This window comes from Amphibalanus amphitrite, unplaced genomic scaffold (genome assembly GCF_019059575.1).
Source record: "Amphibalanus amphitrite isolate SeventyFive unplaced genomic scaffold, NRLGWU_Aamphi_draft 001214F_arrow, whole genome shotgun sequence".
In the NCBI taxonomy this organism is placed as follows: Eukaryota; Metazoa; Arthropoda; class Thecostraca; order Balanomorpha; family Balanidae; genus Amphibalanus; species Amphibalanus amphitrite.
In genome coordinates this window covers 36,782-59,439 of record NW_024882708.1, presented here as the reverse complement: position 1 = coordinate 59,439, position 22,658 = coordinate 36,782, and the positions used below count along the sequence as shown (strand labels likewise).

The following is a 22,658-nucleotide window of genomic DNA, read 5'->3' as shown; positions in this document are numbered from 1 at the left end:
GCGTCAGCGAGGTGCCGACGGATCCAGACCTCCGCAACATTCATACTGTACAATTTGTAGCCGTCTTCGCATAGGAACGAAACTAAGCATTAAACTTCTACATTCTGAAAGAACTAGAAAGGTTGCTTCGCGTTGCACTGGGTAGCGATATTCACAGGTTTGGAATTTGAAACCATTTTTCAGGTCCAATTGTAGGGGTTTCACGCATCGGAACCTGCAACCTTTTATTGGTTCCCCCCCATGTACAGACATTACGTTAATCAAAGTTACTCTACAATGCCCGCCTGCCACCCGGGTGTATTAAACTAAGCGGCCCGTATGATTGTTCGTTCACGTTCACCGTGGATCAGCCCGGCATCTGCCTTTTACTCCCAAGAAAGATTTCGCTCACATTCCGAACTCTATGTATTTTAGATTTGCGGGATAAAATGATCACTCCTCAACTTCCATCGCTCACGCACACAGCACACATCACACTTTCAACCGCTCACTCATTAACCCTACGCGCCGCGCCGATGAATATAATTTAGACGGGACGGCCCTGGATATGAACGGGAGAGCCCACCGCTATTTGCGGCGGGTCGGAAAGCCAAATAAAATCCAGGACATATGTCGGGGACTTCCGCAGCGCCTGGGCGCTGCGGCGTTAATTTAGGGGGGATGGAAAAGATCGCTTACCGAAAGATGTTGCCCCGACGAAACCGCACTGGCAAATGCCTCGAGAGACGGGCCCGCGAGTCCCAGGTGCCGGCCAGCCGCTGCCTTTCACCCGGCGGGCACGCCTTTCCCGCCGGAGGCAAACATACGGCGGACTGGCCTAACGCGCACTCTGGTTCTCCGGCCCGCCGCTCCACACACTCTCTGACGCGCTCAATTTTGCCCTTACATAATAATTCTCCCTCCCACGGACGGTGAAAAAGGGTCCCCTTACTCCCCCAGGTGAGAACCTTTCCACTATCTCATTCGCGCTTGACAATCATTATACCTACACAACACATGCGACATACATTCTACAGACATCCTACATACATTCTACAGACATCCCACATACATTCCACAGACTCCCGCCCCACGCCTTACATGCACAGTCGCCCTGCCCACGCTCCCGCTCATCGCCCCATTGTTCATTCCGCCTGCCACCCTCCTGCCAAGCCCTTCTCCTGCTGCTCGCATTTTTCGCAGCGCCGATCCGTCGCCAGCTCTTCCTTCCCACGCTCGCTCGTATCGCCTCGCTCTTCTGGCCCTCGACCCCCCGCCATGAACTGGTCCTTGGTTGGAGGTCGCCTGGATTGGTAGCACACGCGCGCGATGCTCAGCCGGTAGCGCACGCTACCGCCCATAGCCGGTGTTCGCGGACGGTGGACACCTTGGTGGGCGGCCGCCTCCCTGGGCGACCGCACTCTATCTCAGCGCCACCGCCGCAATCCGGGGCTTCTTGGGCGGCAGTCGGTGCCCCCGCTTGTAGGATGCGTGCTCGCGCGCCGCTAGGTGTCGTTGCGACCGTCTCCTTCTGCCAAGCCCGCCTCAGAGTTGGACGGCTCCCGCCAGGCGTCCCGGGGTCGCGCCACCAGGTGGCGGTGGCGGCGGCGGCGGCGGCGGTTCATGGGCGCGGGTGGTGCGCCGTGCCCGCCGCCTGTCACGCTGCCGCCAGCTTGGTGCGCCACCGGTAGAGGGCGTCGACCTTCAAATCCGGCATCCACCAGGTGGCGGTGGCGGCGGCGACGGCGGCGGCTCATGTGCGCGGGTGGTGCGCCGTGCCCGCCGCCTGTCACGCTGCCGCCAGCTTGGTGCGCCACCGGTGTAGGGCGTCGACCTACCACCAGGTGGCGGTGGCGGCGGCGACGGCGGCGGCTCATGTGCGCGGGTGGTGCGCCGTGCCCGCCGCCTGTCACGCTGCCGCCAGCTGGGTACGCCACCGGTGGAGGGCGTCGACCCCCGGGAGCTGTCATGTGGCGCCTCTGCACGGCCGGCATCTGAAGCTGCCGCCCGACCCTATGCTGCCGCGGATACCCGGGCCGCTGGTGCCGGATCGGGCGGCTGTCGACAGGTGGTTCAGCTGTATCCCAGCCCGTGCAGAACCGGCGGGGCCGTCAGGTCGGCCGGCCCGGCCGCCGTTACACACTATACCGCCGCGGCCATTGGCACCGCGGTTTCCAGTGGGGCGGCCGCAGGCTGCTGACCGGCGCGTGGTGAGACGGGCCGAGCTCCACCGTCTAACGCACTGCCGCGGGCTGGATGGGACTGCTAGCAGATGGCGCGACGGGGCAGCGACCGAGCGCAGCCGCCCGTACTGCCGCGGCTTTTGAACGCCGCGGGGTCCGGGCAGCTGGGAAGACGGCTGGAACGGCGGGGCGGCGACCGAGCGCAGCCGCCCGTACTGCCGCAGCTCTTGAACGCCGCGGGGTCCGGGCAGCTGGGCAGACTGCTGGAACCTGCTGGAACGGCGGGGTCGGCGACCGAGCACAGCCGCCCGTACTGCCGCAGCTCTTGAACGCCGCGGGGTCCGGGCAGCTGGGCAGGCGGCTGGAAAGGCGGGGCGGCGACCGAGCGCAGCCGCCCGTACTGCCGCAGCTCTTGAACGCCGCGGGGTCCGGGCAGCTGGGCAGACTGCTGGAACCTGCTGGAACGGCGGGGCGGCGACCGAGCGCAGCCGCCCGTACTGCCGCAGCTCTTGAACGCTGCGGGGTCCGGGCAGCTGGGCAGACGGCGGGAACCGCGAGGTCGGCGGCTGCGCGCGCCCGCCCGTACTGCCGCAGCTCTGGTTCGCTGCGGTGTCCGGGCAGGCGGGCGAGCGGCCGGAGCGGCTAGGTTGGTGGCCCAGAGCCGCCGCCCCCTACTTGTCGCGGCCTTCGTCGCCGCAGGGTGCGGCGGGGCGTCTGGTGGGCCGTACGGCTAGATGATCAGCGAAGCGCCGCCGCCCGGCCCGTACCGCCGAGGTCCTGGTTGCCGGTGGCTCCAGGCTGGCGGCTGGTCGCTGGCGGATTGGGTGACGTGCCTGTGGGAGGGCAGGGTCCTTCCCTCCCCTCATCATTCCGCCCTTACGATACACATACGTACACAATACACATACATCGCGGCATACACACACATACATCGCGGCACTCAGCAGCACACATGGTTACGATAATCGACAAATTTAACTCCCAGGTGCTCATGAAACATGATTATTTAACCTTTTTATACTCGTAACATCACGATACTGTGGGAAACTTTCATAACTTAATCACCGTCCGATAAATTTTGAATGGAATGTGGGTTTTTTATTAGTGATAGCGAAACCTCGAACCAGTCCGCCACCTTGTAGGAACTGATCTACCCATAGTCGAAAGAACAGGCATAACCCAAATCGGGCCCAATGCCCGACTATCCACCACTTAGGTATGTTAATTGGTGGTCTCTCTCTCTCTCTCTCTCTCTCTCTCTCTCTCTCTCTCTCTCTCTCTCTCTCTCTCTCTCTCTCTCTCTCTCTCTCTCTCTCTCTCTCTCTCTCTCTCTCTCTCTCCATCTCACTCATTCACTCATTCTGCTCCTCCATTTCCCGGCTCCTCCACCTTGCCTCTCCACTCTCATGCATATGTCCGTCCATGCGTCAAAGACATTGACCGAGGATACCTGAGGGTACGGGGCAAATGCGTTAATGTCTAGGTTGGGTGGTTGGAAAGTCCGCTCCTGACACGCCCTTGCTCGCTCAGGAATTCGAGGTCAATGTCTTCTTGTCCCTTCCCCTTGGTTGCATTTGTTTTCCCAACACATCTCTCTATTCTATTCCACTCAGGCAATTCGCTTCTGTCGTTCCCTCGGCCATGTCCCCCCATTCATTCACTCACTCACAATCCATTGCTCCTTCACCTCAATCATGTCTCCTCATCCCCATATGCTCATTCACCCCAGTCATGGTCTCGTCAGTCCATTCGCTCCCCTCACGTCCTCCTTCCCACGCGTCCGCCGCTCGTCGGTTCTCCCTAGTCATTTAAGTGTCCTCCCCCAGTCATTACCCGGCCCCATGCCCGCACAAACACATTCCCTCCCCAGCCCGAGACCCATCCCTCCCCAGTGCCCGGACAAACACAATCAGACACCTGCCTTGCCCTCCCAACGACCCACGGCGCGACAGGCGGTCCACCTCTCGCGTGCCGACCAGCGCTCTCGGGCGCTTCATCGCACGACTCTCTCTCTCTCTTTCTCGCGCGACTCTGTCTCGCGCGACTCCCTGTCTCGCACGACTCTCTCGTGCGACTCTCTCTCTCTCTCTCTTTCTCGCGCGACTCTGTCTCGCGCGACTCTCTCGTGCGACCCTCTCTCTCTCTCTCTCTCTCTTTCTCGCGCGACTCTCTGTCTCGCGCGACTCTCTCGCACGACTCTCTCGTGCGTCCCTCTCTCTCTCTCTTTCTCGCGCGACTCTTTCTCGCGCGACTCTCTGTCTCGCACGACTCTCTCGTGCGACTCTCTCTCTCTCTTTCTCGCGCGACTCTGTCTCGCGCGACTCTCTCGCACGACTCTCTCGTGCGACCCTCTCTCTCTCTCTTTCTCGCACGACTGCGCGACTCCTTCGCGCAATTTCCTCGCGGCGCACGCGGCGTATACTAATAACTACATGACATGTGCATATGAAGTTTGAACACATAACAAAAACACTACTTCAACACTCATTCATCCACACTCGGCTGATCAATCCAACATTCATTTCTCGGTGGTCAGGTACCATTGCGCCATCCTCCCCTCGGGGGAGGATAACCAAAGGCAGCACTCCCACGTTGCCTCAACGATCAGGGGCGAGGTGCCTCTCTCGCTCCCAGCGCCTCAGAGGCCGCCCCTCCGACGGGTGATTAGATCAGCCGACCGGCGGAGGGAAGGGCTGTTTGGCACTGGCAGGCTGAGTTAGGGACCCACCCGGATCCCAGACGGCCAAGCCGCGCGGAGGCTCCATTCACTCCCGTGTCCATGCGCGAAAAGATCGGAATAATTTAAATTAGCGGTTGAAATTAAAAAGGGGCGCCAAACACCCGCGGCGAAAGCTATCAATCTGAAGGAAGACGTCCCCTAATAGTTTTCTCCCAGCAGTTAAATTGCCTTAGTCATCTCCATCCAATGTATACGGTTATATGATATATTTGCTCGCGTCGCAGAGCGCTCCTAAATAAACGTACGCAAATATAGGTCGAGCCGGCTGTGGCCCGCCCAGCCTTCAAATCTCCCCTCTACCGGCTGGCGCGGCCGGCCAAACGGCGGAGGGTCGACTTGTTTTGACGCTCTGGTCAGGAGGGTCAGTAACCTGGCCGAACTCCAACCAGGCCGGGGTGATGGCACCCTCAGCCCCTTGCTCAGGTGCGCAGTCTAGTCGGCCCATGTGACGGTCCGACCGACCCAGGTATCCGGTCCAACCGGCCCAGGGGCCGGTCCAGTCGGACCAGGTACCGGTGGCCGAAGGGTTCGGCGGTGATATCGCACAGTGCGGCGCCGCGCGGCACGCACTTCACTCGGCTAGTCACCGAGTGATTGGAACGGCGCAGCGACGACGCCCGAGGCGCGGCGCGCCGGCCCATCCTGCCGACCGACTCATGGGGACGGCGGCACCTGTGGTGCGGGTGATGGGGCTGTTGAACCCCTTCATGTCCGAGACACAACACCGAGGTAACTGGCGACTGTGCTCCGGCCTGGAGCTTCTCCGAAGGCTTTAAGACGAAATTCATGCTGAGTACATGAGAACATTAGTGACCGTTCTCCTGAAACATCACCAGAACCGCTGATGCTAAATTTTGATTGGCAGACGATAGGTACGCTAATTGTGCCGCACTGAGTTCTTTCGCCTCATCTCTGATGCTGCCGTTACAACAAATAAGTTCACTGATATAACCCGTTAAAACTATACATTACGACGTCCGAAACTTATTAAGACGGCATGCGCAGTACTGTTAAAGATATGCGAATCATTCTCGTATGGATGGATTTGTCTCGAAGTGAAACAGATAAATAAAAAAACATATACCTATACCGGACACGAATTTCCCAAAACTGCATGCCTATTTGGCGTGCCGCTCATTCTGCCTACCAATATGGTCAAGATATTGATTGAAAACCTAGAAGCGAACAATTTTGGATAATCAAGGTCCCTCTCTAATACGTTGATTTGTGCTGTATGAGGCGCCTTTTATCGCAATAATCTTTCCAGAAGGAATGATGGCGGCCATTGCGCCGTATATCGATTAATCAGAAGGTTTCGGTGCCGTACTGAGTGATTATGGGGTTAATTGTCTCATTTGGTCCGTTTCGGAACGATAACTCTATCTTCCAAAATTATAGATGTTATGGAGTAAAGACGCAAGATGATGCACTAGTCAAAATAAAAGAGCGTTCAGACATCAAAATGACCGCGTTGGTTTTGAATCACATCGGCAACACAAAGCCACCGTCGTCTGGGGTGTGCTCGGCAGCAGGCGGCCAGCGACGGGCGAGTCCAATGACTCCGGTGTTGTTATTGCGGACCGGCCCGGTTCGCCGCTGCTCCTTGGCGGCCCTCCGCTGCCCTGCGTTCTGCGGGTTCAGGTTGTCCCGCCCCGAGGCGTTTGGGATCGGCCGTGCATGTGGCGGCTCTCGCCTTCGGTCGGGTGGGTGGCCTACCCGTGGCGACCGGCTCGATCCCATGGCCGGCGGCGCGATCCCATCACGATGGGAATGCGTCCCTTCTCTGGGACGGTCGGGGAGGGCCCTGCCGCGGACCTGCCACCCCCTTGCGCGGGCGGCGCGGTGGCTTGACCATAATTGCTCGGTCCGGCGCCGGCCCGGGCGCTGACAGGTGCGCGTGGTGTGGGAGCACGGGGGTCGGATCCAACCCGTCTGCTTGAGCAGGTGGATATCGGCAATCTGGCGGATCCGATTTGCCCTCGGGCCAATGATAGTGAAGCCTAAACCGGGCACTCACACACCGCTCAGGAATACATATGATATGATATGAAATACAACACGTGCTTCACAGTAAATTAACCCGTACTGCACAACAACATGCATTGTACAACACGCGAGAACTGACAATGTGGCACATGCTATATTATACATCATATGAAATCACCCGTTACTGGTGTGGCAGCGCACGGCAGCGCCAAGCCCATAACCGTCCAGGAAAGTCACTGGATGGGCCCGTGCTGCTGAATTTGCTGGAGCGCAGTCACGAACGGAGTCGGCTCAGCAACTAGGGCTTTGTGTCACCTCCCGCCGCGTCAGCTTCGGTTGGAGGCTCGAATATGACGTGTGCGGTCGCGACGGATAGAATCCGCGCCACGTGGATTCAAATGTATTTGCCTCGAGTGTGCATTTTAAAGTCCAATAAACACATGTTTTGCTCTTCTATACAGAACAAATTAAATTTCCTACTTTACGAAATGATTTAGGCTCCATTTGACGGCAAGGTGACGATTAGTGCCTGGCAACACTTTAGAGAGGATTGAAAATCCTACAAGATTAATTCCGGATTATCTGTCAATTCGAAGCCGAAAATGGTCCAAGAGATACCGTCCTACTGAGTCACCATGAAATGGTTGAGGGGCGCTGGGTTCATCGATATTACTCAATGCATTTAATCATAAACTGTAATTCTATATAACGAAGATACGAACTTATGCAGCATGGAATTTAAATAAGGGCACATTTGACTGAGCACTCAGCGCTCCATTTGAAGAATTTCTGGTTAATAAATGTTGCCATTAAACCTGGAATCAAAGCCGTTTAGAACTTGTTTCTGGTTCGTGACTGAACTTAGTTGAGTATCGCTACCACATTTTGAGCAAAATTACAACGCAAAAACTGAACTTAGTTGAGTATCGCTACCACATTTTGAGCAAAATTACAACGCAAAAAATGCATGGAATGAACGAACTAATGAACTACTTTGAACATAACATTGAAGATTTGACAAGACATTTTACGTTTGCATCAGAAGAAATTGCAATGAACCGTAAGCGTTAATCCATTCCCTGGATTAAAAAAGAGGAGAATGTGCTCGGCGTGCACCGCCTTGCGCCAGACCTTGACATCGGGTTCCGGATATAAAAGGTGCAGCTGCCAGAATGTGCGGCTCATGTTGGTGTAACGTGGGGTAATAATTAATCAGGGCTTTGCTGCCGAGCTAAGCTTGCCCGCTTTAAACACGCACAACCTCGATGCCGTCCTAATGGCAACTCGTCAGCGCCACAAGGTGCACTGAGTGCACGGCTTTACGGGAGGGATCGTCATCCCCGCTTAAAAACTCCGCTTAAAAACACCCAACCATAATTTCCCCGATCCACTGCACCGATTATGCCTATATATCCCGTAAAACCATGGACATTCCAGTTAATATCTTAAGATGCAATTAATATGCACAGCAAAGATGCACTGCACTTAAGACTATAGATATAATGCCCTGTGGTCTAAACGATTGTTCAAGCAATCGCAGGAAATGTCTAAAGCCTCTATGGTCTCATTATGAGGCGTGAATGACAGGCGACACATGAAGCAATTTGCTACATAGTTAAATCAGGTGTATGAATGGAAGCAAATTGATTACTAATCATGAAAGCAAATTGATTACTAATCATGAAAGCAAATTGATGACAAATAAGTAAAATTCAATTTTCCGCATCTTTTCGTGACCACACATGACCTTGTTCGCACTAACTCAATCACACCAACCGTAACATACCTGTACACCAAACGATCCAATCATGCGCCCACACATGTAACACTGAAATACCGGGGTATTTCGCGGCCCTCGGTACTCACCGGTGACGACCTTCTCGTCGCCATCACTCCCAGCGGTGACGGCTCGTCACCGGACTCTATGATTCCGCCGACCGGGCGAACCTGCACGCTCGCGCGCGACCGACGACGGCGACGCGAGCACTCTTCTCGCGTACATGCGGACTCCATTCCGCCCGAGCGAACTCTTCCGCACCGCCGAACGCCGTCGATCTCATCCCCGATCTCCGACGGTCTCGCGCGAACCGACTGCCCTCATCTCTCATCTCTCATTATTGCGGTGGCAAATTGTCCCCCCATGCCCCCCTTTAATTGGACTGATTCACGCGTGTGAACGTGACGAAAAGTACGGAAGCAATAATTTACACAAGATATTGAAGCCAAAAGTAAGAACAGCACGACCGGTAAGCATCTCCAAGGGAGCGGAAATGGCCGAACGGCGCCCACGTCATGTCCTTTGACCCCGCCTCTGCGACACCCGGGCTCCGTCCGGGCCTCCCTCACGGCATTATCAGGACCGATCGGCGTTTTATCCCGGGTAGCGCTGGCCTTCCGTTGCGCCAGCACGGGCCAGTGGGCCGCGTGCCCGGAAGCGGCAAATACGCCCGGGTACCAATGTGCCCTGGTGCCGGGGAGCGGAATACTACACTTGTCGCGTGCCGCAGATTATGGCGGAAGGAACACTTCGGGCATCCTGACCTCCGATGGGAAAGATTTCCCGGCCGCGGTGCACCATTTTTATGTAGGGGTTTCACGCATCGGAACCTGCAACCTTTTATTGGTTCCCCCCCATGTACAGACATTACGTTAATCAAAGTTACTCTACAATGCCCGCCTGCCACCCGGGTGTATTAAACTAAGCGGCCCGTATGATTGTTCGTTCACGTTCACCGTGGATCAGCCCGGCATCTGCCTTTTACTCCCAAGAAAGATTTCGCTCACATTCCGAACTCTATGTATTTTAGATTTGCGGGATAAAATGATCACTCCTCAACTTCCATCGCTCACGCACACAGCACACATCACACTTTCAACCGCTCACTCATTAACCCTACGCGCCGCGCCGATGAATATAATTTAGACGGGACGGCCCTGGATATGAACGGGAGAGCCCACCGCTATTTGCGGCGGGTCGGAAAGCCAAATAAAATCCAGGACATATGTCGGGGACTTCCGCAGCGCCTGGGCGCTGCGGCGTTAATTTAGGGGGGATGGAAAAGATCGCTTACCGAAAGATGTTGCCCCGACGAAACCGCACTGGCAAATGCCTCGAGAGACGGGCCCGCGAGTCCCAGGTGCCGGCCAGCCGCTGCCTTTCACCCGGCGGGCACGCCTTTCCCGCCGGAGGCAAACATACGGCGGACTGGCCTAACGCGCACTCTGGTTCTCCGGCCCGCCGCTCCACACACTCTCTGACGCGCTCAATTTTGCCCTTACACAATTCCAAAATTAACTGGTCAAGTGAAAAAAGTGTCCGGACCCTCCTGCGGCGTCCAATGCTGCGTTTCTGGTGTTTCACTGCACAATACCCCTGCAACAGGCACCGCGCACCGAAACACAGTCCATTTTGCATGTTTATTGCCGTGTTTCTACCAATCACCACGTAATATGAACATCAACAACGGCCTCACTGGGCTGCAACCGACGCTAAAACAATAAACGGGCGCCTACGGGCCGGGACGCCCTGCCCCTTCCTGGACGAGCGGCGGACGTGACCCGGTCGACCCGACCCCGCCTCACCCGGCTCGGGTCGCGGGGAGGCGGCGGGGCCGGCCGTCTTCTAATAAAACTCCCTGCACTAGCGCCCCTACACAGACAGACAGACGAACGAACAGACGGCCTCCGTCGGCGGGCCCTACGGTCGCGGCGCGCAGAAGACACCCGCTGATATGTTTCGTTCAGTACATCACCTGGGCCGCGGTGTGTGCTCCGCTCCTTCCCCTCCCCTCCCCCGCTCTGTGCCCCTCCCCACCCTCTTGTTCTGAAGGATAAATTCGGACGCCTCTGCGCCCCTTCACCGCGGACATTCAAATAAATAGCACTATCACGAGCGGTGTGATGCACGCATCTGCGAGCGTTAAAATAACTATCCAAGTCGCTGCAGCAGTAAAAGAAGTCGAATCCGGAGGCGACCCAACGATGGAATTGTCCAGCACTGGCCGCGGACGGGCCGTCGGACGGCCAAAGCGGTCTGTCTACAAAAATAGCCGGTCTCCGGTGGGCAGTCAGGGACGTGTCGGTCTGCCTCTCAGCTGACCGAGCACTTGGGCTGCTCGCCGTCAGCGGGGGCGGCGGCGGAGCCTCCGGCAGCGGCGGGCGCCACCTCAGCATCCCCGCTGTACGAACTGGAAACGGACGCCGCCTGGTCACTGAGGGTCCGCCCGGCGGGCGGCACCAACCCATACCGACCTCCCACTCCCCTCCAGCACTGCCCGGAGCCGGCTTCTGGGAACCCTGGAAATGTGCACAACTGACCCGGCCCTCCTCCCGTGGCCTGAAGCGCCATCTGACCTCTCCCCTCTTCCCCGCCTCCCCCTCCCACGAGTACTGCCCTGTGCGTGAGCCGGTCCTCAGACCCCTCTGCCTCCCCGCCCATCCTCTCCCCTAATCTCCACCAGACTTCTAGCATCACGCCGCATGCCCCGCTCTCCCGATCTCGAGTCATGCAGTCAGTCCCCATGCAGCGCCGGCAGTCGAGGAATGGCGAAGAGTGGCTGGCGATCGGTGTCAGAATCAGACGCCAAGGCGCTGGCGGAGCGGCTGCAGAGCTTCAGACGAGCCGTGGCTGAGCTGCGGCAGCGCTGTAGAGAGCTGTAGCGAGCCGGCTCAGCGCCACAGACAGGCCGTGGAAGAACCTCACCTCGCGGGACGCCGGCGGTGGCAGCTCGGAGGCCGCGAGTCGCGAGTACGGCGCGCAGTCACCCACAGCCGCATACAGGGTCACAACGGACGGACAGGCATACACGCACACACACGCACAGGGAGAGAGCAGGCGAGCGAAGGGAGAGGGGCGGCGCGCGAGCGGCCGGTCGGCGGCGGTGCGGACCCGACACCGTGCTCTGCCACATGCCCCGGCGGAGTCGGCATCATCTACTGCTGGGCGCCGTCGAAGTTGTAGGCTTCGTACTTCTCGGGCATGACGTAGCTGATGTCGTCCCACGGGTGTCGGTACAGGCCCTGCTTCAGGCGCTTCTGGTCCAGGTAGTGGCCTGCGGGGACATAGTGAATAATGTGATGAGGGACATCTAGCGGTTATACGGGGACAGAATTAAAAGAGACAGAGACGGAGAGCACAGACAGAAAAAAGAAGAAAAATACAAAAATAATGAACGATGCTGTTCGTGCGTAAGCCACTGCCACTTCAACACTGTATCTTCCTATCCCCGGCGGCGTCATACAGCAGCTCGAGCGGTGTCGATCGGGTCTTTCCTGCCGTGCTGCGGGCATCAATAAAAAACACAATTCTAACGAATAGTGTTTGTCCATTGCAAACAACCTGCGGGTATCTCGAACTCACCGATGAATCCGATGCTGCGTCCCAGCACGAACAGGCCGTTCAACACGCCGATCTCGACGTACTCCTGGGCCTCCTCACTGCAACAGCAGAGACAGGTGGATTAGCATCGGGTGAATACGACACTGCACAATGGGAGACGTTGGGACGAGAAGACGGCCAAATAGATTCCAGATGGCTCCGTTCACACTCTATTTATTGGTCACACGCGATGAAAATTGAAATAAATACGGTGCGTTGTCGCCATGTTGCTAAGACCGACCCACAAAAGGCCCATGGCACGATGTATAAATAAAATAGAGGAATATGCATCATATTCATTATTCTTTACAGCGAGTAGGTGGCAAAAGGCTAGGAAAATACAGATTATTTGTAATAAGTTATGGTGGTGAAAACACAATTATGGTGGATGGTGTTACACACACGCATCAACTTTTTGTCGAATACTATCGGCAGTTTCGATCTTTTATTTCTATGTTTCCCTTTGTTTGCCCCCTCCTGACCCCTTTCGCCGCTGCTGTGGAACGCCAGAAGTGGGTCGCACCCCACCGCTCAGTCGGATCCACTCGAGGCCCCGGTTATCACCGAGCTGGCAGTGCGCGGTGTCGGCGGCACGCTACGGCCCGGCGCCGAGCCAGGCGTGGCACACTCCCATTGGCCGCGCCGAGAACAGTCAAGGTCGTACATCCCAAACTAGCGTCGGATGAGGACGGCTGGCTAGTTGTTATTCCGAGGGTGGTGAGGACAGTGTCGGAGGCTTGAAGAGGACAGTGTCGGGAGGCTTGCAGAGACTGGCGACTGGTGCTGGACTAAAACGGTAACCGTGCGTGAAAAAGTTCCGGTCTGTGACCTGAGTTCCGGTGCGATACGCACATTATAAACACTTCACAGTTGGAAACTTTAAACAAAGAGTAGCAACTAAGGAAGCCTTTAAGCAGCCTTTATTTCTATTGTCAGGCGATTGAAATCGGTGATCAAGGAGGCGTTCTTTCGGCAGCGTACCACCAAACGCGCTCAACCACCGCTCCAGCAGCTTCAGCATCACGGCTACATCGCCATGACCTCCCGGGAGAATGTGCTACTGCTCGGAGGGAACGGTCTGATCGGCTCAGAGACCGCAGCTCAGCTGATCGCCGAGGGAGGCTCCGACCTGACCCTGCTCAGTCGCGGCACACGCTACTTCGACGTGGGTACGCGCGTGTTTCCGCATGTTCGCCTGCTCACGTGTGACCGCCACGGTCCGCTGACGGAGCTGCGGGAGCTCACCGCAGAGCTCCCCCGTTGGGACTTTGTGGTCGACTTCAGCGCCCTGCAGGCCTCTGATGTGACCAGCGCACTAGAGGCGCTGGGAGGGAAGGTGGGCCACTACATCTACATCAGCTCCGACTCTGTGTATGAGGTGAGCGCACCGTCCGCCGGAGGGGGTCCCAGTGTCGAGGAGGACGCCCGCAGGCCGAAGGATCCAGCCGAGCGCGCCCGGCTAGCGGCCGCCGACCCGTACGGGGACGGTAAGCTGGCTGTAGAGGAGGCCCTGGAGGCGGCCGGAGTGCCTTACACTGCGCTCCGTCTGCCGGACGTGCTCGGGCCGCGCGACACCACCGGCCGCTGGTGGGTACACCAGGCGTGGCTGCAGTACCTGCCGCACGTGGGACGGCCCGTGCCCGTCACCAGCACCGTCAACACGTGCGCCACCAGCTATGTGTACGTGGCGGACGTGGCACGTGTGGTGCGCACGGTGATGGGACGGGTCCGCGCCGGCCGGCCGCCGCGCGGCGCCTTCAACATCTCCCTAGACCGGAGCTTCACGCTGCCTCAGCTGATGTCAGAGATGGCCGCCGAACTGGGCGTCACAGGCATCCTGACAGAGGTCACCGACGACCCCCAGAAGCACGGGTTTCTGCCCAGCATCATCTACACCCTACCATCCGTCACCCGCGGCCCAATCAACATCGCCCGCGCCCGGCGCGAGCTCGACTTCGAGCCCACCCCGTGGCCGGCAGTGCGCAAAGAGCTGGTCGGATTCTACCTGGATGCGTTCCACCGGTTCCCTAAGGAGCGTCAGGTGATTCTGGAGAACCTGCAGCACATGGCGGTAGATGAGGAGCACCGGCAGAGGCTAAAGGTGGCCTTCAGAGAGACACTGGAGCGGGGGAGTGCCGGAGAGACGCCGGCCGCGCAGCAGAAGGATGCCGCTCCTGCGTGAGATGCTACCTCTGATGTTGAAAGAAATCAGGGCCCAATCTTACCATGTAAGTTTATGGTATGGTAGAGTATGGTATATTTGACCACGCCACTTCGATTAGCAAGCGACTACATAGTTGGATTGGTAAACGATGTTTGCAAAAAAAAAAAAAAAACGTGAGGTTTGCAGTTTAAGACAGGTTAGCATTCAGTGTAAATTTTACCGTTAGATGAAAATGGAGCAATACGATCGGTGTAGCATTTCGCCGTGCGAATAATAAGGATATTGCTCCGAGCCGTTTTTTTTTTAGCATGAAGCATTCGTGAATCTGCTCAGGTGGTTTACTATTTTTTTTTCGACATACCTTTTTGAGGCGTGGTAGCCTTGTGTAACTTAACAAGCGTGCTTTTACTACAGCTGTGTGGAACTTTTTTTGTTTTTACTACTAACAATGCGAAATCTTAGGAATATACTACTTTCATCTAGCATTTCTTTGGCATCTTACAATGCATCCCATACAAAATAACCGAAATATTGCATGCCCATATGGGCGTCATGACACGAAGAGTTTTAATAATTCCCTCGGTGGTGTGACAAACTCAGCTTATGCGTGCAAATCGTTGCAGCGGTTCGCAGTTTTGCCACCAAGTGCGTGCCTGCGTGCCACCAAGTCTCATGCGTGCAGCAATGGCCTCGGTAGGAGGTCAGGGTGTAAAGTTTCAGGGCGCGTCTACAGACGTTGGTCATTAAGGTACTCACGGTGTGAAGATGCCCGAGTTGCGCAGCAGATCCACGAAGCTGGTGGCGATAACGCCGTCCACGTTCAGGATCAGGTTGGGCTTCTTGGACGTGGTGATCTTCTCCACTTCGAGCGCGTAGTTGAGCAGGGGAGTGGCCGGGAAGTTCTCCTTGACGAAGTTCTTGATGATCTCCACACGCTTATCCGGGTTGTTGATCTGGGGATGACCGCGGCGCAACCGGTTAGCTAAGAGTCGTAGCGCCAGAAGAATGATTAGAAGGAAAGGCTCGATTGCGGATAGGACTAAGACGACTGGTCAGTGGTCATCAGACAACAATCATACAGAGCGATTGAAGCCGACTTTGGTCCGACTCGTAAGAATGTGATTATAAAATGCTCATACACTATGGTCATTGGTCATGTAGTGTAGAATAAACCAAGGCGGCGTACGTCTAGCGAATTCAGTCTCCATTATGACTCACCGACTTGACGCGGTGACCGATGCCCATGATGAGCTGGCCCTTCTTGCGCATCATGTTGACGAAGTCGTTGGGGTGCAGGTTGGAGTCGTGTCCCTCGCTGAACACCCGGGCAGCTCCGTCAAGAGCGCCGCCGAACCGGTCACCCTGGGGACGGACAGAGGTAGGGTCACACAAAGGTCACCAATGAAGGATCAGTGGGTCAAAGACGGACATGAAGGTTAACGAAGAGGGGGTTGAATGACGTTAACGCTAACGGCCGTCAGAAATGAATAACGCATGCAGTATCACCGATTTCTGAACATAACAGACAACACTGTTGGATGAAAATAATTGTTTATGACATCAAAGTCAGCAAACCTCCCCACAGCTAGCAAACAACAAGTTAAAAAAACCTTGAGCGATCATTGCCCTGAAACGTCAACCCAGCCCTGCCTCCATTCCAATCCCAGTCGCGGTCACTCACGATGGTGAGCAGTCCGGAGACGAGTGACGACACCAGGTCCTTGCCGGCGCGCGCTGTCACGATGGTGTTGTGCGCACCGCTCACCGCCGGGCCGTGATCGGCCGTCACCATCAGACACATCTCAAAGTACTTGCAGGCGTAGGGCGGCAGGCGGCGCTGGAACCAGAGCAGACCCACCACGCCGCCAAGGCCCATGTCCTGACGGAGCACGTCCGTGATCGGGATACCGGCATAGATGAGCTCCTGACCACGCTCGTCACAGATGGACGACATGAAAGAGGCCGGCTTGCGAATGAGGCCGAGCTCGCGCGCCCAGTTGTAGTCCATGGGCACGGTGGGAGGGGGCACCTCGGGCTCCGGCACGATCACACCCTTGGACACCAGGTCCTGGTACACGGCGCCTGTGGAACGAGCGGGGGGGGGGGATAGAGGTGAGTGCAGTCAGACCGCGGAACCCGGTAGGTCGCACAGCATAACCACTGTCTGCGGGGCTTTGCAGCATTGCCACATATGAAACGCGGATCGCCAGAGACATCGTTACATTACAAAATGTGCATTTAAATATTTGCGGTCACGGTCATCTGATGGTCATCGCTCTTTCTAAGACACCATACAAGATGATACCAAGACTGTCTCTGTGAACGCAGTGAACGTCAGTGAACGCAGGTGACAGCATTTTGTTGTTTAAAATCCCAGCAAAATCCTTCCACAAGTCTCTCCATGCCTCTCAGATTCACTCTCAGCGAGCCATACCCCTGTCCGTCCCGCCCGTGCACCGTCTCTCACCGATGGTCTCGCCGAGCTGATCGAATGTGGCCGGCACGCTGGCGCCCGTCTCCGCCAGCGCCCGGTTCTTGGCCACCGCCGTCTCCAGCTCTCCGTTAGCGCAGGCGCCCGCGTGTCCGAACTGAACCTCAGACGTGAACATGGCTGAAACGGGACGGAGGAAAGAAGTCAGATATACACTTATACAGAGCTGTGACCCAACTGAATCTCGGACGTGAGCATGGCTGAAACGGGACGGAGGTATGTGAGACAAACAGCGGAGGGACGGGGTACATATATGTAGATAGTGTTCGAGTCAATTTTCGGTTGGTAACCGTCATGGTGTTTTGGCGAGAGCAGTGCATGTACATGACCGTCTCAAATGAATTTCCAGGAGCGATAAAATAATGACAACTTAATTCACTTTGATATCTGGGTAAAGGTGAACACTGAACATGTTACACAATATAGAAAACAGAGGGTACCTATTCGGCCTCCTGCTATCTCACGTACACGGTCCCAAAAGTTAGGATTAATCGCCATTAACGTTCCACAATCCCCAATAGCGACGCAGTAGACTGGGGGGGGGGGGGGGCAAGAGCGGCCCACTCACTGGCGCACGTTCCGATGCACCAGGCCACTAGCGGCTTGGTCAGTGTGCCCTCCTTGATGGCCTGGCAGACGTCGTATTCCTCGACGCCGCCCACCTCTCCCAGCAGGACAATCATCTTCACCTGTGGGACGGGGTGGCGGGGAGACGGCGTCAGTCACGGTGGGTGTGGCGGCAATAAGCTGCGCTTGGCTCACCGGAACAGAAGAGTCGCGGCGAAGACGGACATTTGTCATGAGGTCAAAGAGAGGTCAAGAAAAGTTAGCGCCAGGCCAGTGTTACGACTTTTAGCCCTTTCTCTGTCGAATTGTTCAATGTATAACCCGGTAGTAGCACGTGTGATTCGGCTCAACCAAACTAGCTTGTTTCCGCATACAAATCAAACCAGCGAAAGACGACGGCTAATTAAACCCAAATTACATCGGCATCAGCACACCCCCTCCACAAATGTAAGACATTGGAAAAGCAGGCGACAAAAGCTCAACAGATCAAGGCCCCGTGAAACACAACAGCTCTCGACCTGTGCAGAGCTCATCGACTCACGTTGGGGTCCCGCTGGTAGCGCATGATGTGGTCCATGAAGGTGGTCCCCGGGTAGCGGTCGCCGCCAATGGCCACGCCCTCGTACACGCCGTTCGTCCAGCGGGAGATGATGTTGTTCAGCTCGTTGGACATGCCGCCAGAGCGCGACACGTACGCCACGCTGCGGAGGGTCGGGGAACTAACGTCAGCGGGGCGGGGAGAGGGAGTTCGGGAGGGGCCAGTAGCCAGTGATGCGCTCTCAGTCCCTCGGCCTGTCCTCAGCTAAGGCATCAAATCGAGATAGAATCGAAACCCCCAAAACATATTGAACCAGGTCTTCAGAAAGTCGCATATACCTGGTTCCCTGACAAGCTGCTGCACAAGATAAAACAGACTAAAATAAATTCAGCATAGACGTTCCCAATGGATAATGGATAGTGCTTGCGTTCTACAAGTTATGGTGAAAGCAGGAGGCATGGCCATACAATAATATTCGTTATTGATCATTTTCCGGATGCCCGGGAGATAGTCGGTAAGATGACGGCTCACCTGCCGGGCCGGTACAGCTTGGAGAGCAGCAGGTTGTCCATCATGCCGCCCGTGTTGCCGATCTTGAAGCAGCCCGGCTTGATACCACCTGAGGCGGACATAGCGAGCCGTTAGCGCTAATATCTTCAGTCATCTCATCCAGTCAGTGCACGGGCTAAACGGCCTGGGTTTAGAAATAGCTGACCATGTAACTGCATACAGCGGCACCGCCGGGCGCACGACTGGACAGTGACGGAGACGAGGGTAACTGTGAGTGAAGGACCGTGGGGTCACATGGCGCCATGTCCTCGAGAAGACGTGGTGGAGGCGCCAGGTGCTCCAGAGGTGGTGAGAGGCGTCGTGTACTCAGGAGGATGAGGTGAGAGACGCCACGTAATCGAAATGCGGAGAAGATTCACTGTGTCCTCAGAAGGAGGGAATATGGTAACGTGCCCAGGAAAGGAGAATACGGACCACTTTCCCCAGCTGTGACGGGTCCTGACTCACCGACGGTGGCCGGTCCGATGATGGTGACGCCCTTCTGGTCGGCCGCCTTGATCAGTTTACGGGTCAGGTTCTCCGGGATGCCCTCAGCGATGATGGCGATCGTACGGATCTGGGAAACAGACACCATTTAGTACAGAGTACAGATATAAGACTAACGGATGGCATCAGTGAAGTTTGCAAAGATTTTGAAACAGGAGAAGACGGCCAAGAACGAAACAGCCTTGTCTGCTAGATTAAACACCAACTGGCGATTAAACTAGAACCTTTCCATATTTTACCACCGGCATGCCCGGGTTACTGCCCACCCGCTCCCATAAGATGAGCTTCAGCCTGGGACAGTCTCCCATCCCGCCCCTCTCCAGAGCTGAAGATGGCGTCCAGGCACCATCACCCCCGTCTGTGCCCACCTGCGGGTACTGCATCGTCTCGACCACCGACTCGTAGGCCGAGCGTAGCGACGCAAAGTTGACCATAACGTCCGCCTGAGGGTGCTTTCTCATCGCGTCCGCCATACTCTTGTACACTGGCGACGGAACAGGACGGCAGCAAGTTAGATAAAGACAGTCGACATAGTGGCAGGTCAGAGACTCAGCACTCAGTCAGAGCAGGATGGTCAGCTATTGAAACAATGCCAGACGATGGAGCTGTCGTTGAGAAGCTTCATCATAAACAATCAGGAAAGTCAATAATGCATGACAAGCTGAGATGATTAAAATACCATGAACAAAGCGCGCAAAGTCACCTGGGTTTCTGTTTAAGTGTAATGACTAGAATGATGCTGAAGGCCGGATGCTTCGCTGGAAATAATTAGAATAACGTATTCAAAACTACTTAGCAAGAATAGATCGTCAGTTTACATAGGTATCAGAGCGGTTTTAGATGGATCACCGCTGGCTACCATACCTGGCACGAGGATTTCCTTGTGTCCCCAGTAGAACTTCTGCTTGTGGTCGCCAGTGAATGGGTAGATCATACACTGCACCGACGGAGTCTTACGCGAGCACACAAAGTCAAAGTCCATCATGCCCTGTAGAGCGGTGGAGGGGTTAGAACGTCATTCGGAATCCAGAGTAGCGGGGCTAGAACAGGCTTTAAGAGTGAAACTGCCAAAGACGCCGCGCCGCAGTATGACGACGCCAGATAAAATGAGACAAAAGGTGGCTTTTCATTATAAGACTACTAAATGAGGCAATAAATTGTCTTAATGCGCCAACACAGCTGACAAAGCGACAAGCGCTAAGGCACTCAACCAGTTAACCGACTCCAAAGCATCCACACAATGACATGGTGGCACCCCTCAGGGCGTCCCATCCCCGTGTCTAGACCGCCGTGTCGGCCCCTCGCCACTGACCTGGACGGCGCGTGTCTGCATTCCCCACACGATGGCCTTGGTGTCGCGGTGGAACAGCAGGTCCCGTTTGCCGCCGTCCGCAGAGTCGGCCGGCGGAGGCACCACCTTACGGGGCGGCGGCGGGCTTTGCTGCGGGGGAGAGGTACCACGTCAGCCAGGCAGCGAGCGGTGGGTGTAAAAGAAAACAATTATCGAAGGAATGCACCAAAATGAGAGCTCACAAGCCAAAAAGTGAGTACAAGCTGACGAATGCATGATTGGTAGCTTCTTAGATCGAAGCAGCGAACACGTTTTTTATGACGAACTGAATATCTTTTATCGCATAATTAATGCGTTATCCAACAGCTACAACATAATTTCTACTTTTACCATACAACGTAAATTGAGAAAATGAAAGGCATTCTGCCCCCAAAGCGACTACGTACGATCTCTGACTGCTGTCCTCCCGGCAGCAGGAAGTTGGCAGTGTGCTGCGCCGCCTCTGGCTCACTCAGGATGGGACGCTTGCCGAGCGCCATCGCCACGATAGCCGTCATGTGGGTCTCGTTACCAAACACGTGCACAGGGACGCCCAGCGAGCGGCCAGTCTCACGCATGATCCTGAAAGAAGGGGAGGTGAGGTCAGAGGGATGTTGTGGACAGTCAAAGGACGTACTGCACAAAGGTGAGAAGGTAAGGCCCGGTTCAATGGTGATGTGTTACGATTGGATTCAAGAGAAGCAATATGATCGAACGTTCCACCAATTTCCTGTCTAATCCCCGAATCCAGTACCAGTCAAAAGCTCGCCTGATAAATTGCCAGACGCTGAAGTCGTACGAGACCTCAAAATAGAAACTCTCGACCATCACGTCAGCAGCTAACTCATAGGTATGTGGGTGGCCCTGGATGAGCATACGGCATTGCCTGTGACCACAGACACTGAGCGCCTGGTGCGTTACCTGAGCCCCTCCTGGTAGTTGGGCCCTGCGCGACGGACGAAGATCTGCGCCTTGTGCTCGACCAGCTTGGCCTGGAACTCCATCAGGGCCTTGACGATGCCCTTGAAGGTGGCGGCCACGTTGGTGAAGTTGGCAATGCCGCCGCCGATGATCAGAATCTGTCGGAGCGGGCGGGCCGAGAGATCAGACGGGTACAATTAGGAGTGGACAGAACCTTACATATCCGCCACAGCCGGATTTTTAACCGGCTACCCGGCTACCCAGTGCCAGCCACCTTTCCCGGCTAACCGGCTAACCGGCTATCCAGGCAAATATTCTGATAAATGTGTATGATACACTTATCAGTAGGTTAAGAACTTCGAATAATCTCTTATGAAAAATTGTTACTTAAGTCCTTTTAATCGGCAGTGCCAGCCACCTTCCCACAATCAACTGCCCCTCAAACCCTTCCCCGAGCGTGCCCACACCTTTCCGTCCGGGTGCGGCTCGTCAGTCATCAGCGAGAGGATCGTCCGCGCGTAGTCGTACGTCTGACCCTCGGTCGGCGCACCGGAGTACTCGCCTGCGGAGAAGAGGGCGGGCAGAGCCGGTTATGGTCAGAGGGACCGGGGATTAACGCAGATCGTATGGCAGATCGGCACGAAATGCTGCGATCGTGTAGGAATGCGGGCGAGATGCATCTCTAAAGGCAGCAGTGAGCGAGTGAGCTTCAGATCCAGATAAGAAATCGTTGAACGAAATGCTTTATGCCCTACAAATGCAGTATTCTAGCGTTACCTTTTCTAGCGTTGATGCATCATTCACGTAAAAGTGAACATCAGTTGTCTATTTACACGATTGTCTCCAAAGATAAACAACAATTAATTCCAAGCAAAAAAAAAAAAAAAATTGGGAGACGCACTAAAACACGAGCACTTGGAAACACCTATAATGGGCCAAAGACAGTCATAGCTACTAGCTAGCACTATTGCAGTGCAAGCGCCAAGCTCCAGCAATGATCGTGCCTTGCTAGTCAGTTTCTCGACCTCTCCCACCCCACTGCACCCCTCCCGCTAACTGACCGTAGTTGGCCAGCTCGCTGGCTCCTCCCAGTTCGCAGATCGTATCGGCGTAGATGACAGAGGCGCCGCCACCAGCCACCATCGTCCAGATCCGGCCAGACTTGTTCAGAATGGTCAGCTGCGGGAGAAACGGGAGCAATAGGTCAAGTCAGGTCAGGTCAGGTCAGAGGAACACAACGACGATGAAGATGTACATAATATTCATCAGCTTTAAAGACAACTGACCAGAATTACCCATATAAGCAGTAAAAAAAAACTTATCCAG

General features: G+C 55.7%; 1 protein-coding gene and 1 long non-coding RNA gene across 2 annotated transcripts in view; both read right to left on the bottom strand.

Moving 5' to 3' along the window:
• Positions 1 to 387: 387 nt before the first annotated feature.
• Positions 388 to 4,288, bottom strand: LOC122371202. The gene is made up of 2 exons (XR_006254689.1): positions 2,628 to 4,288; positions 388 to 2,432 (listed from the first exon to the last, which is right to left on the bottom strand). It is a non-coding gene; the product is annotated as an uncharacterized LOC122371202 (long non-coding RNA).
• Positions 4,289 to 10,291: 6,003 nt separating this feature from the next.
• LOC122371188 (ATP-citrate synthase-like) overlaps positions 10,292 to 22,658 on the bottom strand; it is a 30,503-nt gene continuing 18,136 nt past the window's right edge. Inside the window, exons 8-25 of the mRNA XM_043347333.1 lie at positions 22,394 to 22,511; positions 21,800 to 21,894; positions 21,333 to 21,490; positions 20,819 to 20,993; positions 20,394 to 20,522; positions 19,946 to 20,069; positions 19,450 to 19,565; positions 19,043 to 19,151; positions 18,557 to 18,644; positions 18,029 to 18,188; positions 17,489 to 17,609; positions 16,897 to 17,040; positions 16,111 to 16,511; positions 15,648 to 15,791; positions 15,186 to 15,382; positions 12,248 to 12,324; positions 11,858 to 11,939; positions 10,292 to 11,075 (exon numbers count right to left, since the gene is read on the bottom strand). Coding sequence (XP_043203268.1) covers positions 10,979 to 11,075; positions 11,858 to 11,939; positions 12,248 to 12,324; positions 15,186 to 15,382; positions 15,648 to 15,791; positions 16,111 to 16,511; positions 16,897 to 17,040; positions 17,489 to 17,609; positions 18,029 to 18,188; positions 18,557 to 18,644; positions 19,043 to 19,151; positions 19,450 to 19,565; positions 19,946 to 20,069; positions 20,394 to 20,522; positions 20,819 to 20,993; positions 21,333 to 21,490; positions 21,800 to 21,894; positions 22,394 to 22,511 — 2,535 coding nt within the window. The 3' untranslated portion in view covers positions 10,292 to 10,978. The remainder of the gene's footprint in view (positions 11,076 to 11,857; positions 11,940 to 12,247; positions 12,325 to 15,185; positions 15,383 to 15,647; positions 15,792 to 16,110; positions 16,512 to 16,896; positions 17,041 to 17,488; positions 17,610 to 18,028; positions 18,189 to 18,556; positions 18,645 to 19,042; positions 19,152 to 19,449; positions 19,566 to 19,945; positions 20,070 to 20,393; positions 20,523 to 20,818; positions 20,994 to 21,332; positions 21,491 to 21,799; positions 21,895 to 22,393; positions 22,512 to 22,658) is intronic.